Source organism: Sus scrofa, chromosome 8 (genome assembly GCF_000003025.6).
Source record: "Sus scrofa isolate TJ Tabasco breed Duroc chromosome 8, Sscrofa11.1, whole genome shotgun sequence".
NCBI classification, from domain to species: Eukaryota; Metazoa; Chordata; class Mammalia; order Artiodactyla; family Suidae; genus Sus; species Sus scrofa.
In genome coordinates, this window is record NC_010450.4 from 102,143,566 (window position 1) to 102,159,104 (window position 15,539).

General features: G+C 40.2%; 1 protein-coding gene across 7 annotated transcripts in view; it reads left to right on the top strand.

The window, feature by feature from the left end:
• Positions 1-15,539, top strand: part of TRPC3 (transient receptor potential cation channel subfamily C member 3) — a 76,974-nt gene that overhangs the window by 14,027 nt on the left and 47,408 nt on the right. For 6 of the 7 annotated variants that reach the window (XM_005666891.3, XM_021100465.1, XM_013978919.2 and 3 more), the window contains exons 2-3: positions 4,262-5,033; positions 11,554-11,742. In XM_005666891.3, the coding sequence (XP_005666948.1) occupies positions 4,262-5,033; positions 11,554-11,742 (961 nt within the window). 7 annotated transcript variants of the gene reach the window in all.

Sequence of the window (15,539 nt, forward strand, 5' to 3'; positions counted from 1 at the left end):
TTTTTTTATAAAAAGAATTTAGATAATCATAAAATAGGTTTAAGATACATGTAGTATAGGATAACCAATTTAAAATCTAAGTGAAAAATGATTTAGGAGAAGGGGAAAGACTGTGGAATATCTGAAATAGGTTAGTGATGGTAACTGTGCATTTTTAGATCTAAGCTAAATTCCTGGATACCCTGGGCCACACACACACACAAAGAGTTAAGTAGCTTATATTATTAGATCAAGGGAAGCAAACTCATCTGGAGAGTTTGATACACAATCCTAGGATGACTTTAACACTTGAATCCTCATAAAAGGTATAATAGATACTTTAATGGAAAAATATTTTTAACCCTTTAAAGGCAGTTTTTTTGGTTTTGGAGTTTTTTGGGTTTTTTTTTTTTTTTTTTTTTTGTCTTTTTAGGGCTTAACCCTCAGCATATAGAAGTTCCCAGGCTTAGGGGTCCAATTGGGGCTATAGCCGCCAGCCTACACCATAGCCACAGCAAGATCTAAGCTATGTCTTCGACCCACACCACAGCTCATGGCAGCGCCAGATCCTTTAATCTGTTGAGCAAGGCCAGGGATCAAACCCTTGTCCTCATGGATACTAGTCAGGTTTGATACCACTGAGTCACAGTGGGAAAAGCAATTTTAAAGGAAACGTAATAACCCTTTAAAAATATCAATCTTCGATAAAAGAAAAGGCATGACATCAAATAGTCACTGGTAAAGGCATTTTACAGGTTTTATTTATAGTGATTCAGGTAAGTCACTTCCTAGAGATCAGATTTTAAGTGGTAATAAAATGTAGAGAACGTAAATGTCCCTTAGCCTGCCCGGCTCAATCATGTTATTTCAACTTTGCTTTTGGCAGGGCTAGTGTGACAAGTGTTTACAGGCTTCCTAGTCTGGGATCATTGATCCGGGATAGCCCCACTGTTTTTATGTGGAAGTATCCCACCTTTAGTGTGCATAGGAATTGCAGAGGACGGTCATTTAAAATACATATTCCTGGAGTTCCCATTGTGGCTCAGTGGCTTAAGAACCCGACATAATGTCTTAGAGGTTGCAGGTTTGATCCCTGACCTCCCTCAGTGGGTTAAGGACCCGGTGTTGCCATAAGTTGCAGCATAGGTCTCATGCTGCTCAGATTTGACCCCTATCCTGGGAACTTCCATATGCTGCAGGTATGGCTATTTAAAAAAAGAAAGGAAAAAAAATTCCAAGGCCCCACCCCTGAGAGATTCAGGGACCCAGAAATCTGAATTTTAACAATTACTCCAAGTGATCTTGAGGCAGGTGGTCCTCAGATGAGTCAGATGAGGAGTCAGATGAGTTGATGGCACAGTTGTGAAAACTGAGAAGAGTTCCTTGTATTTTTGCCTCTCACGAGAATGGAGCAAAGGATTGCCTTTGGGTGCACCAAAATATCTTGTATTTTTGCCTCTCACGAGAATGGAGCAAATATTTCTCAGGAGGAATTTTTATCTGCTAAAATGCTTGGGCAAGTACTAAGAACCCAAAGTTTTTTTCATAAAGCATGAAAAAATGTTTTTGGCTTTAGATGTATGGTCAGCGTCTCAGCTTGGGCTGTCATAACAAAGGATCATAACCTCGGTGGCTTAAACAACAGAAACTTATTCTCTCACAGTCCTGGAAGCTGAGAGTCTGCGATCATGGTGTCAGTGTATGGTCAGGTTCTGGCGAACGGAGCACTTCCTGGTTTGTAGATGACTGCCTTCTCATTGTGCCCTCACAAGGGTGGGGGGGTGTGGGTTGGGGAGAGCAAGCTCTCTCTCTTCTCTTGAATAAGTTTCTCTTCTTCAAGGGCACTGATTCCACCAAGAAGGCTCTAGCCTTATAACCTCATCTGAACCTAATTTCCTCATTAGTTTCCTCATCAGGCCTCATTTCCTGATACCATATTAGGGATTTGGGCTTCAACATATGGATTTGTTGGGGGGTGGGGGAGACAAGATTTAGTCCGTAGCAGTCATATATTACCAGCCATCCATATCAGCCATGAAGGAGCTCACACATGGTGCTTGTGGAGCAATTGATTTAGGTTGGTGGTACTCCAATGCTTTTACCAGAAAGAAGGCCCTACCCAGTGTTTCCTTGCAGTGCTGAGTGAGTCAACGCATTGGTTGGGGATCTAAAGGTAAGAATATGTCTGGCAAAATGATTTTAGTGTCAGCATTACTGAAGTTAAGCATCCTTCTCCATTCACCCTCATGCTTTCCTTATCTCTCATGTTGGAGGAGAATAGGTCTTCAAGACCAGCTGAGATTGCGGCCATGTTTATGGGCTCCGGATGAATTGATTGTGACTCATACCATTTTATCAGTCCAGATTAATGAAGCTTATCTGAATACTGTAAGGAAAGTTTAAAAAAAGAAAGACACTTCTTATGTGGATTCACCATGAAGACGAGTAGCATTGTCAGTACTTTTCTTTTGAAATAGCAGTATTTATTTGTTCTATTTGAAAAATCTGACTTCACCCTTAATTCAGTGTTAGAATCTTTTCAAGACAAAATCGAAATTACTTGTGTAACTTGTGTTCTATAGTACTAAAATCCTACACCAGCTCAGATACACAAAATGGAGGTATAGATTCCAAAAGAAAAAGAAATACCAATAAAAAACTTTAAGATACTAAGAAATGTAAAGAAAAATATTATGGGAGTTCCCGTCATGGCTCATCGGAAACAATCCAACTAGGAACCATGAGGTTGCAGGTTTGATCCCTGGCCTTGCTCATGGGTTAAGGATCTGGAATTGCTGTGAGCTGTGGTGTAGGTTGCAGATGTGGCTCAGATCTGGCGATGCTGGGGCTGTGGCATAGGCCGACGGCTACAGCTCTGATTGGACCCCTAGCCTGGGAACCTCCATATGCTGTTGGTGTGGCCCTAAAAAGACAAAAAGAAAAAAAGAAAATTATGAAAGAATCACTTTCTGATATTTTAAGATCACTTTCTTTTAGTGGGAAGAGGTAGGGTTTGTATAAGCAATTTTATTTATAATTAGCAATCATTAGATTAAAAAAGCCCTATTCCATTAAGATGTAACACTTTTTTTTTTTTCTTTACAGGGCTGCAGGTATAGCATATGGAGGTTCCCAGGCTAGGGGTAGAATCGAAGCTACAGCTGCTGGCCTATGCCACAGCCATAGCAACTCGGGATCCGAGCTGTGTCTGTGACCTACCCTACAGCTCATGGCAATGCCAGATCCTTAACCCATTGAGTGATGCCAGGGATCAAACTTGCATCCTTGTGGATAATAGGTTCACTTCCGCTGAGCCACAATGGGAAATCCTGTAACACTTTAATGATGAATTTAGTTTCCCCAGAATAATCCAGCTGATGTAGATTAGAGTTCTGCAGACATATATATTTCTTTTGGAACCCATACCTCCATTAGGTTTAACTCATATAAAAGACAAAAATCCCAGATTTTTTAAAAAGGAAGTTGTCTTAAGCATTTCAAATGTTAGGACTGAGTTAAGGTAAAGATGCAGATATGTACTTATAGTAATAACCACTGAAATATTAAAAATCACAATGTTAAAATTACATTGATTATTTAGCATCATTTTTCAGAGACTCAGAACTTCCAAAAAAGCCTTTTATTCATGAGATCATGAGGAAAATCTGGAGCTCTTTATAAGTGTACATTTTACACCTGAGGTAAGGAAGCCCAAGGAAATGAAATTATTTACCCAGCATCACAGAAACTCAAATGTGAACTGAAATTGTTGTGCACATCAGTTAATTACATGACTCTTATGATACAGCTAAATCTCAACTAACATGGTGGGTGTTAGGATTTATTCCTTCTGAATGTCATTTCCTTCCTTCCTTCCCCCTTCCTCTGTCCCTCCTTTTCTCACTCCCTCCCTCCCTTCCTTCATTTTTTGATTGTGCCAAGAGCATGCAGAAGTCCTCCAGCCAGGAATCAAACCCTCACCGCATCAGTGACAGCTGCCCTATTCTTGCTGCTAGGCCTCAAAGAAACTCAGTGAATGTCATTTTCTGTTGAACAGGAACTCTTGGTCTGAAGGGCTTCCAGCTACTCTCAGGGTTCAAGCAACCCATGTAAGGTACAGGTGTAAATTTCAGGCGAGTCGTTAGCAACTGAGCTGGCTGTCCTCAAGTCACAGATCTGCGCTGGGTTCTGTGTACTCCAGAAATGACCAGATATGTGGGAGGAAGCAATAGGCCCTAATATTCTACAGCTGGTTTTTGTTGTTGTTGCCGCTGCTGATCAGGTCCATGGAGGAAAGCCCATCCCTGAGGCGCAAGACAGTGATGCGAGAGAAGGGTCGGCGTCAGGCTGTTCGTGGCCCGGCCTTCATGTTCAATGACCGAGGCACCAGCCTCACAGCCGAGGAGGAACGCTTCCTCGACGCAGCTGAGTATGGCAACATCCCCGTGGTGCGAAAGATGCTGGAGGAATCCAAGACGCTGAACGTCAATTGCGTAGACTACATGGGCCAGAACGCGCTTCAGCTGGCTGTGGGCAACGAGCACCTGGAGGTGACTGAATTGCTGCTGAAGAAGGAGAACCTGGCACGCATAGGCGACGCCCTGCTGCTCGCCATCAGCAAGGGCTACGTGCGCATCGTGGAAGCCATTCTCAACCACCCCGGTTTCGCGGCCAGCAAGCGCCTGACCCTGAGCCCCTGTGAGCAGGAGCTGCAGGACGACGACTTCTACGCCTACGACGAGGACGGCACGCGCTTCTCCCCTGACATCACCCCCATCATCCTGGCGGCGCACTGCCAGAAATACGAGGTGGTGCACATGCTGCTGATGAAGGGCGCCAGGATCGAGCGGCCGCACGACTATTTCTGCAAGTGTGGGGACTGCACAGAGAAGCAGAGGCACGACTCGTTCAGCCACTCACGCTCGAGGATCAATGCCTACAAGGGGCTGGCCAGCCCAGCGTACCTGTCTTTGTCCAGCGAGGACCCTGTGCTCACCGCCCTGGAGCTCAGCAACGAGCTGGCCAAACTGGCAAACATAGAGAAGGAGTTCAAGGTAAGCTGTGCACTCTACCCTGGCTTCCCTGCGCGATCTTCCACTTGCCGACTGCAGCCTAACGCTTTCTGTAGTTTGCTCTTGAATGAGTTTTGCAAGAGATTGGGAACGTCGTTCGGATATGATACGATGATGATTTTCCCTGCTCAGCATAGGGCTGTGATAAATTCGCTGTGGGGATAGGTATATACTGAATCAGAGAGCTGTAATTATGGTGCTGCTCCATGTTCTGGATAAGCCTTTAGTAGAAAGTGAGACTTGTCTTTTGTTAAAGGATGTGTGATCTCCCGTCCAAATTCTTCCTCTTCTCTAGTTAGTTGTGTGGTAGCACCCACTACAGAAATAGCATTAGTTTTGCATGCACTCTTTATTGGCTCAAACATTTTTAATATTCCTTTTCAAATATTTTATATTCAAAAGTCAAAAGGCTAATATAAAATTCCGATTGCTTAAAGTCATTTTATTTATGAGAAAAAATGGCTCTCCGTGAAATCCACAGTATTCAGAATAGTGAGCCACAGACAACATTTCAATCAGGAATACAAACTACAGACACGAGTTCAATCAGGAATACAAGCAAAGTGGTTTGTTTTAATATATTTTATTTTTTATGAGTAAACTTTTTTTCCTGGACATCATCTTTAGTCAAGCAGTATTATTTATTTCTGTAAAAATTATACATTAAGAATAGAACATTTTTTAATTCAATTGTTATGTCCTGCTGTGGATTTTTGGATGGCTCTACCTATTAAATCTGAGGCAAAAAGGAGATTTTTGTAGATCTGGTGAGAGTCAGACTGTTTTTCAGCAGGTTTTCGCCTCCTGCTATCTGCCTAAGGTGATTGTAGACATAAATTCCTTGAATTATTTTGAGTTAATCTTCTTTTGGTTTAATAATTATTCTTTTTCAGATTTTATTGCAGTTTTTCATACTTAGAGTTACACAAATGCTATTAGAAGTATAATTCAAGTGAAGTTGTTCAAAGAAAAAGATAGTCAAGTTTTCTTCAAGGGTCCATTCTATATACACCAGATTCCTTAGATATTCATCAGCCCTCATCTTGTCCTGGTGGAGATCTGGCCTTAGTATAATTTTATTTGTTATTTCACCAGGTTCTTTCTGATATAAAAGCTACACATATTTATTATAAAAATTTTGGAGAATGAGGGGAAATACAAAGAAGAAAGTACATATCGCCTATGTCTGCTCCCTTTGAAGAGATTCATTATGTGTTATTTGTAAAGCCTTATATCTTTAGACCTAAAATGAGCTTTTTTTTTTTTTTTGACAGAACTCAGGTAGAGCAAATTTAAAATGACAGATTCCATTTAAAGAGAATAGAAAAGCATTCAGATAAAAGCCCAAATGTCACTTTACTTCAATATAGTCATAAAAAATGTAATTGTAAATTTGTTAATTCACTATTCCAAGTGTCACTCAAACCTTGTTTTTAGGCATTTTGCTTGATATATATTGAGAGTCTATAAAAGAGATTCTACAAAAGGGGGTATTTTCCTAGATTATGTTTTAATAATTCATTAAAGATGGTGATGTGTACAGTTCTGCCCAGAGGAGTTGTCTCCGTGAAGCCATGATGAGAAAATTTGTTATTAATAGTGCTCCCTTGAGTGTGGCTGAGTCCATAATGATGGTACTCAGAATTTCCTTTAGCCTGGCGTAAAGAGTCACCTGGATAACCTTTCAAAGGTGGGAAACTTCCAAGTGAAGAGGCAATAAGAGGCAAAAACACAACTGCGTTTAAAAAGGCATCCATTAGAGTTCCCATTGTGGCGCAGCCGGATTGAATCTGAGTAATATCCATGAGCATGCGGGTTTGATCCCTGGCCTTGTTCAGTGGGTCAGGGATCTGGCATTGCCGTGAGCTGTAGTGTAGGTTGCAGACCCTACTTGGATCCCAAGTTGCTGTGGCTGTTGTGTAGGCCGGCAGCTGCGATTCCAGTTTGACCCTTAGCCTGGAAACTTCCACATGCTGCCAGTGTGGCCCTAAAACAAAAAAAAACAAAAAAAAAAGTATCTAGAAAGCTACCAGATCTAAAGATATGCAAAAATCATCTAAATCTCACAGTTCCTTTTTCTGAATTATATGGAAAGCTTTTGTGTGGCATAACCATCTGTAAGTTGAAATACAGACAGTTCTTTGGAAGTTAGTCTCTAAGAACTCAAAGTCTCTGTCCCCTGACTAAATGTTCCTTTTCTTTCCCATGCTCACCTCTCCTTGTTATTGTTTTCTTATCTGCCTTCCTTTTACTTTTTGGCCCTCTTATCCCACACTCATGTCCATGTTGCAGGGCTTTCGACAGACAGAAAATGATGCTTTCACAGCACCAACCCAGAGACGACAGGCTCTGAAAGGGCAGGAAGTGAAGCTTATTTCTGAGGCAAGCAGGTCACTTAATGTGCCCTATTCCATAGTGTTCTTTCCATAGAGATTTTGAGCTTTAAGTACTAGCCTTGAAATGAAAAAATAATGTGTTCCCTAGTGAAAAAGCTTGATTTTTTTCTTCCTTTTCAGATATATATGCATTTGTATTTTAAATTATCAATGGACTATAAGATCCAATATCTCAAACTGCAGTCACTTTGGTACTTCAGGCAAGGTTCTCAGCCACTGTGCACTTTTCAGAGTTCCTTGAAGAGTACAAGAGACATGGTGCTGAAAACATATGAAGGTCATTATCCTGAGAGTTGAACATTCTAGGATATAGATTTAGATGGATTAGTGGAGGACAGCTTGGTGACAGGTTATTAAAGAAATATTTTCAATGTGCAAATGCTGTCTGAAGCTGTTCTCAGAACCAGAATATTGCACAGGATGGACTCCATGTCTAATGCTCCAAATGTCAGTGGCAAGAAAGCTGGCCATTGAACTGTGGGAACACAAAGTGAAACTTCCTAATTTTGAATCAATGATGCACATTTTTCTGAAAAAAAAAAAAGCCATTGTCTTCTCTGTGCCTCAGTTTTCCTCTCTTTAAAGTAGAAAAACAATTTCAACTTATATCACAGGAAGAGGAAAATGATTATAATCCAAAAGCAAGATAGCAGTTCTTTAGCAGAAAAGTACCCTAGGAATCAGCTGGCTGTGCAGACCTCTCATTTTACAAATGATGAAATACACGCTATAGCTAAGGCCCATCTGCTAAGCCTAGATATGGATGCCTTGGATCCCAGTCCTAGCTATTCTATCTAATATGCTGTACCTAGTAATGTCGAAGCCGTTCTATATTATTTGATGTGTGCCAGGCACATGCAAAGCATTTAATCCTCATACCAGCAATATTAGATGGGCTTATTCTCATCAGAGAGGCGAAGTAACTTCCACCAAATCACAAGGCTAGTAAGTCATAGAAGCAGTATTTGAACCCAGGAAGTCTGTTTTCATATTTATGCTTTTAACCACTACACTGTCCTGCTTCTTTTGTTATTAGGGAAAGGATCTGACAGAACCAAGACTGCTTTGAGTTTAATTTCAATTTTCCTGTTAAGAATAAAAAGGGATTAAAATGATGATTAAACCATACACATTAAACACATGCTGAAGGAGTTCCCTAGTGGCTTAGTGATTAAGGATTCAGCATTGTCACTGTCGTGGCTTGGGTTCGAACCCTGTCCTGGGAATTTCCTCATGCCATGCTGGAGTGGCTAAAATAAAGAAATAAAGAAAAATAAATATTACATTAAAAAAAAAAAAACCTGCTGAGGGAGTCCCCCTCATGGCTCAGCAGTAATGAACCCACCACAAGTTTGAGGACACAAGTTTGATCCTTGGCCTCACTCAGTGGGTTAAGGATCCAGCGTTGCTGCAGTGTGAGCTGTGGTGTAGGCTGCAGATGAGGCTCAGATCTGGCATTGCTGTGGCCCCAATTCAACCTCTAGGCTGGGAACTGTTCTATGCTGCGGGTGTAGCCCTTAAGAAAAAAAAAAAAAAAGACACACACACACAAAACCCTGCTGATACCAGTAGATAGGTTGTGAGGTCAGAGCTTCATTGTTCTTCCTCTGACTCAAGCAAGTCTTCCAAGTTTTGAGTTCCTGCTTTACAAAGGGGGCTACAGATCTATCCGGTAACTTTGCGGAGGCCCGTGGTAATGGAACAGTGTCATGATGAAAGTGATTAGGCAGAACTAAATTAGGAGAATATGATTTGAACACTCAGACCAGACAAAGGGTCTGAGTTGTGAAGTAAAATGAGACAGGACCTCAGGTAGAACTAACAGTCTCAGTCATGATGCAGTGCAGACTTCATATAGTTCCTTTTGCAGCTGAGCAAAGGCCATCTCTAGTGGAGCTCTCTCCATCTTTTCCTGGGAGTCTGCATAAATTGGCACAATGGTATCCCATAACCCCGATAAAAGAAATGGCCATTACCTGCAGCTCTGATTATTTTCTATACTTGAGCAGCAGACTTCTTCCAGCGGAAAATGTTTAAATTGTTATGAAAAAAAAAAGTGTTGTCCTTGCAACTTGCTTCTTGACTGATCTTTCAGTGGACGTGAAAAAAAACACAAAGCTTTAAGATTGGACAATTTACAGATTATGCATTTTATAGATAATGAATTATTAGTTACTACTGCAGAATTGGTTCCTTAATTTTCTTCAAGAATAGAAAATAATCTCCTTAACTTCTATCAGTGGTGAAATGGCCATCCTGTGTTGTACCAAATCTTACAGAACAGCTTGAACTGAAGAGTAACATGAGGAAATTTCATCTAAAAAATTGTATTAAAAGGGGAGCTTTATATGGAAACAGACATGGATTTAATACTCCTTCTGGATACTGTAATAAAATATTTCATTAGTCTTTCAGGAGTGGAAAGCAGATGGGTATTTAACTGACACTCTGCATAGAAACCAGAGATTGGATATTTTATTAATTTTATCAGTTGCATGGTACCAACTTGAATGGAAGCCAAAGACTGAAGTTTTTATTCATTTTATCTGTTCCCTTATGAGGGGAAAAGGATTAACTGCAACTGTTCTTTATCTGAATTTCTAATATCTGAAATGGAAACTATTCTACTCTGGGTAGCCTTTAAACAATCTCTCCTGTTCTTGTTTATTTTGGTTGGTGATGTGATTTTTGCCCATCAAATGAAGTTGATTAAGGGAAATTACTTAAGGGAAAAATGGAAATTCTTTGTCTTTTTCAAAGTATGATTTTTTTGGAAACCCAGAAATTCTGCTTGTGCTAAATTTTACTCAGATATTAGACATATGTAGTATCTCAGGACATGTTGGAATGAGGAATTCTATTTTCCTCACTTGTACCAAATTAGATTGTCATCTGATTAATTTTCTTAATGGGCTAAACTGCTAGTGAAAACCATAGAAGTGGAGCTGGGGGTTGCAAAAGTAAGACACTTTCCCAAGAGATGGCCTTCGACACCTAGACTGGAACCAACAGGCTAGAAATAGAGCTCCATTCAGAAGGTAACAGGGAATGCTAACAACTGACTTCCTTATACCAGTCCATGGCACTGTATAAATATGCTAATGAAATTAAAGATTCACAGATTATTTTTAGCAAGGTGTTAGTTCCAGTGGCCTGAAAATTTTTCTCTCAGGTATTGATAGCCTGCAACCCTTGAGAATTCAGTTACATATAATCAGACATTTCTTTCCTTCCAGTTTGGCAGGACATGCTAATGTGCTCTTCAGACAAACAAGAAAAAATACCCTCCATGTTGGTACCTATTCATCTCTGCGTTCACCGCAACCATCATTCTCAAGCATAAATGTGTATCAGAAACACCTGGAGAGTGCTGGCTCCCATCATTAGTTTCTAATCAGGACAACTGGGATGGGGTCTGAGCGTTTACATTTCTAACACCTGTCCAGGTGCTCTTGATGATGCTAGTCTGAGGACAATTTGAGGAGCATTGCCTCCAATAAGGCTTTGGATAGTAAACCAGACAGGTTATTTTCAGGTACAGTCAATCTTCTAATTCCCACTTAATTTAAAGAATTTTAATTGTAGGAATGGTTTCGTTTTAGCTTTAAGAAAATAGTAGTTTTTTTGGTTGTTTTGTTTTTTGGCTGCGCCTGCGGCATATGGAGGTTCCCAGGTCAGGGATCGAACCCACGCTACAGCAGTGACCCAAACCACTGCATGACAATGCCAGACCCTTAACCTGCTTCACCGCAAGACAACTCCAAGAAAACTGTTGTTTATCTACTTAAGAGAGATAACAACTCTTTGATCCTTTGATCTTTCAGTGTTAGCATTTAGGCAGCACGTCAATATAAACTAATGATTTATGTGCACACCATTTTCAGAACTGTCTCAGATGACTGTGCAGTTGTAGAAGGTCCTGGCCAAGGGGGTAGGTAGGAGCAAATCCAGGCTGTGTCTAACTCAACAAACCTTGCATCCACATGGGGGCTGCAACTTCCTACCCAGAGGTAGGGAGACTTTTTTCTAATTCACAGAACTCCTAAATACTTTGCATGGAATTAAAACACATTCTCTACATTACACTCTAAACCTCTTGTTCTTAGAATGACTATCGGAAGCTCTCCATGCAATGCAAAGACTTTGTTGTGGGTGTGCTGGATCTTTGCCGAGACTCGGAAGAGGTAGAAGCCATACTGAACGGAGATCTGGAATCGGCCGAGCCTCTGGAGATGCATAGGCATAAAGCTTCACTGAGTCGTGTCAAACTTGCCATCAAGTATGAAGTCAAAAAGGTGAGTGGCCCACTTTCATCCAGCTCCATGTCAGAATAAACATGTAATATCAACTATGCCATAATCCCAGGAAAATTTTATTAAATGGTGAAAATAGATGTTATTGCTAAGAAGATATTTTATTCCTTTATGAAAAAGATAAAGTGAAATATCGTGATAAAGTTGTGAGTCATGTATAGCTTCTGATCCTTCCCACATTTTATCCATTGTGGGACCTTGAATGAATCATAAGACTTTAAAATTTCATTTTCCTCAAGTAAAAGGAGGCTAATGCTTCTCATCTATCACAGGTTTAGGTGGGATTTCAATGGATTATGATATGTAAAAGGACTTTGTAAACCGTTTGTTACAATGAAACTAATAACAATAAAACTTTTACTTGTATACATTTTTGTAAGGCACTCATGGATTCTCATGTCAATCCTTGTGACAAGCTTTTGTTATTATCCATTTCATTTCACCTATGAAATAGGAAACTGAGATTCACTAAGAGGAAACTGAGATTCCCTCAGTTTAAATGACATTTTTAGGATCACACAGCTATGGAATTACGTGCAGTTACCAGAAATAAAAATTATGATTACTTTTTTTCACTCTGGTTACTACAGATAGAAATGTAGTATTTGCTATGTAAATTGTAGTTATGACATTTCACTTACGGTAAAAATCGCATCCAGAATCTAATCATTTATATATATATTTTTTATATCTAATAAAAATTGATAAATCACAAAGAAATAAGCTGTTGTCAAGAATAGATCTGCTTTCATGAACTGATCAATCTATAGATAGTGGAATCTTCTCTCCTTCCAAAATAGTGTGGCATGGTGCTTAACAGAGCAGGCCCTGGAGTCAACTTGCAATAGTTCAAGTTCTGACTTGTGCTCCGTGTGTGACCAGGCAAGTTACTTGACCAATCTGAACCTTGATCTGCTTGTTAGTAGTGGGGACAACAATAGTAACTACTCTTTCAGTTGTTTTGAAGATTCTGTGAGCATTTAAAGTAATTAGCACAGGGGTAGTACATAGTGATTGCTTATTAAATATTAGGTAATGGTATTTCTGCATTTGAAAATTCATTCTCAGAATGATAACTCTTAAACAAGTTCAGTTCTTTTTTTTTTCTTTTTTTTTTTTTTATTTTTAGGGCCACACCTGTGGCATATGGAAGTTCCTAGGCTAGGAGTTGAATCAGAGCTGAGTCTGCCAGCATACACCACAGCCACAGCAATGCCAGATCTGAGCCGCATCTTTGACCTACAGAACAGCTCATGGTAATGCCAGATCCTTAACCCACTGAGCAAGGCCCAGGATCAAACCTGCATCCTCATGGATACTAGTTGGGTTCTTAACTGGCTGAGCCACAAGGGGAACTCCATTAAACAAGTTCAATTCTTAATCATCAAAGATATTTCATGTTTATTGTGCCAGTTCTGGTCCTGAGTGTAAACCATAGCCAATGTAAATAGAAAGGAATCTAGTAAGAAATATTGCATTTAGAATGGATAAGCAATGAGTTCCTACCGTAAGCACATAGGACTATATCCAGTCTCTTGGGATAGACTGTGATGGAAAATAATACAAAAAAAAGAATGTCTGTATATATATGTATGACTAGGTCACTATGCTGTACAGCAGAAATTGATACAACACTATAAATCAACTATACTCTAATAAAAAATTAAAAATTGAAAAGTTCAAAAAAGGAGGCTCATAGAATCATTAAGAGAGGTGGAGGAGCAAGTTTATCTAAGCCGTGCTTCCAGAGTTCCCTTGTGGTGCACTGGGTTAAGGATCAGGCAGTGTCACTGCAGTGGCCTGGATCACTCCTTTGGTGTGGGTTCAGTCCCTGGCCCAGGAATTTCCACATGCTGCAGAAGCCAAAAAAAAAGAACAAAAAACAAAAAACACTGTGTTTCCAGAAACCTTGCCCAGAACCAGGCCCAGAAAAAACTGACCTGGTAAGGGAATGTCTGAGGTCCAAACAGAACAATTCTGCCGCTGCTGCAGATGGTCATCTCCCCCACCAACAGAAGGATGGTCTGAGTCCTGTCTGTTATAAAAGGCCCCTTCCAAATCAGAGGCCTCTGACCAGTGGAATTTAGGCCGTTGTTGGCACTCTAGCAGCAAGTGAGAATGAGGGAATCTCTCTAACTCCCCCATCCCCGGGGCCATGTGTGTGTTCTCTACCACAAAACAGAGAACTTCCACATTGTAGTGCTCACAGGATTATAGACAGCCATAAATGACAAATCTCCCCTCTTCTTAATAAGATAGTGAAATGCAAAGATTCTCAGTAAATATCGAAGTAAAACAACGTTTCAAGGAATTGTCAGTTACAAAGTAATTAAACTGGCTCTACTAACCTCCTCTCAGAGCATTCTTGCCCATTTTACTATATTGGAGGAAAAACATAATTTTGAATAAGATTGTTAGTAAGCTGTTTTTAGAAAACGACATTTATTCAGAGATCTTGCAATAGGCATCTCTTTAGCACGAGAGGAGAGAATGGATTTCAGCTGTCACTGGTTCTTTATCATTGCTTTGAAAAGTGTCCTTTTAGCAGAGACAGCTCATCTACAGATATGCTTCTGTTAACCAAACTGTCTTGCAGAGTGAATGTCTTCTTGCATGTTAATTTTAAATAAATTAATGTGTAGGTTACAATGTATGAGGTGTCAATAATAAATTTGCTATCAGTCAACTACCAGGAAACAACAACCAAAAAAAATGTATTTGGAACTGAAAGGAGATCTAGGACTTGCAGGGGTTTCTGGTTTTATCTGTTTTATGCTATAAAAGGAATATTAGTTAAAAAAAAAAAAACTTTGATTTGGGAGTTCCTATTGTGGCTTAGTGGGTTAAGAACCCAACATAGTGTCCATGAGTATGAAAGTTCGATCCCTGGCCTTGCTCAGTGGGTCAAGGATCCATCATTGCCACAAGCTGTGGGGTAGGGCACAGACGTGACTCGGATCCTGCATTGCCGTGGCTGTGGCATAGGCCTGCAGCTGCAGCTCCAATCTGACCCTTAGCTTGGGAACTTCCGTATATCACAGGTATGGCTGTAAAAAGAAAAAGAAAATCTTTGATTTGGACTCTTCACCCAATAAATGTGAATAAGCACTCTATTCAGTAATGTCCCCAAAGCCTCAGTTCCCCTCCCTTCCCCCTCCCTTCCCTCCTTCCCCTCTTCCTTCCTTCCTTTTCTTTCTCTCCAAGGCTTCTTTCATTCTTCACTCAGTACTCACCATCTCCATCTAGCAAGGAGGGAAAATATTCCCACCCACTTCAGCTGCTTCCTTTTTCCGTGATCTCCTTTCTGATCCCCAAGTAAAATCACTTTTTGGGTTATAATGATTCATCAACCCTACCTACTCTAGCACTGAAGTAGTCCATGACTATGTGCAAGGCATTGGGACTTCAAAATACTTAAATTTTTTTAAATTTCAAAAATATTTTAATTATAGTTGATTTACAATATTCTGTCAATTTCTGCTGCACAGCAAAGTGACCCACTTATACCAATATATACATTCTTTTTCTCACATAATTCTCCATCATTTTCCATCACAAGCGATTGGATAGGGTTCCTTGTGCTACACAGTAGGATCTCATTGCTTATCCACTCCAAATGCAATAGTTTGTATCTACTAAACCCAAACTGCCAGTCCATACATACCACTCCCTCCCCCTAGGCAACCACAAGTCTGTTCTCCAGGTCCATGAGTTCATTTCTTTGCTGTAGATAGGTTCATTTGTGCCATATATCAGATTCCAGACATAAGTGATATTGT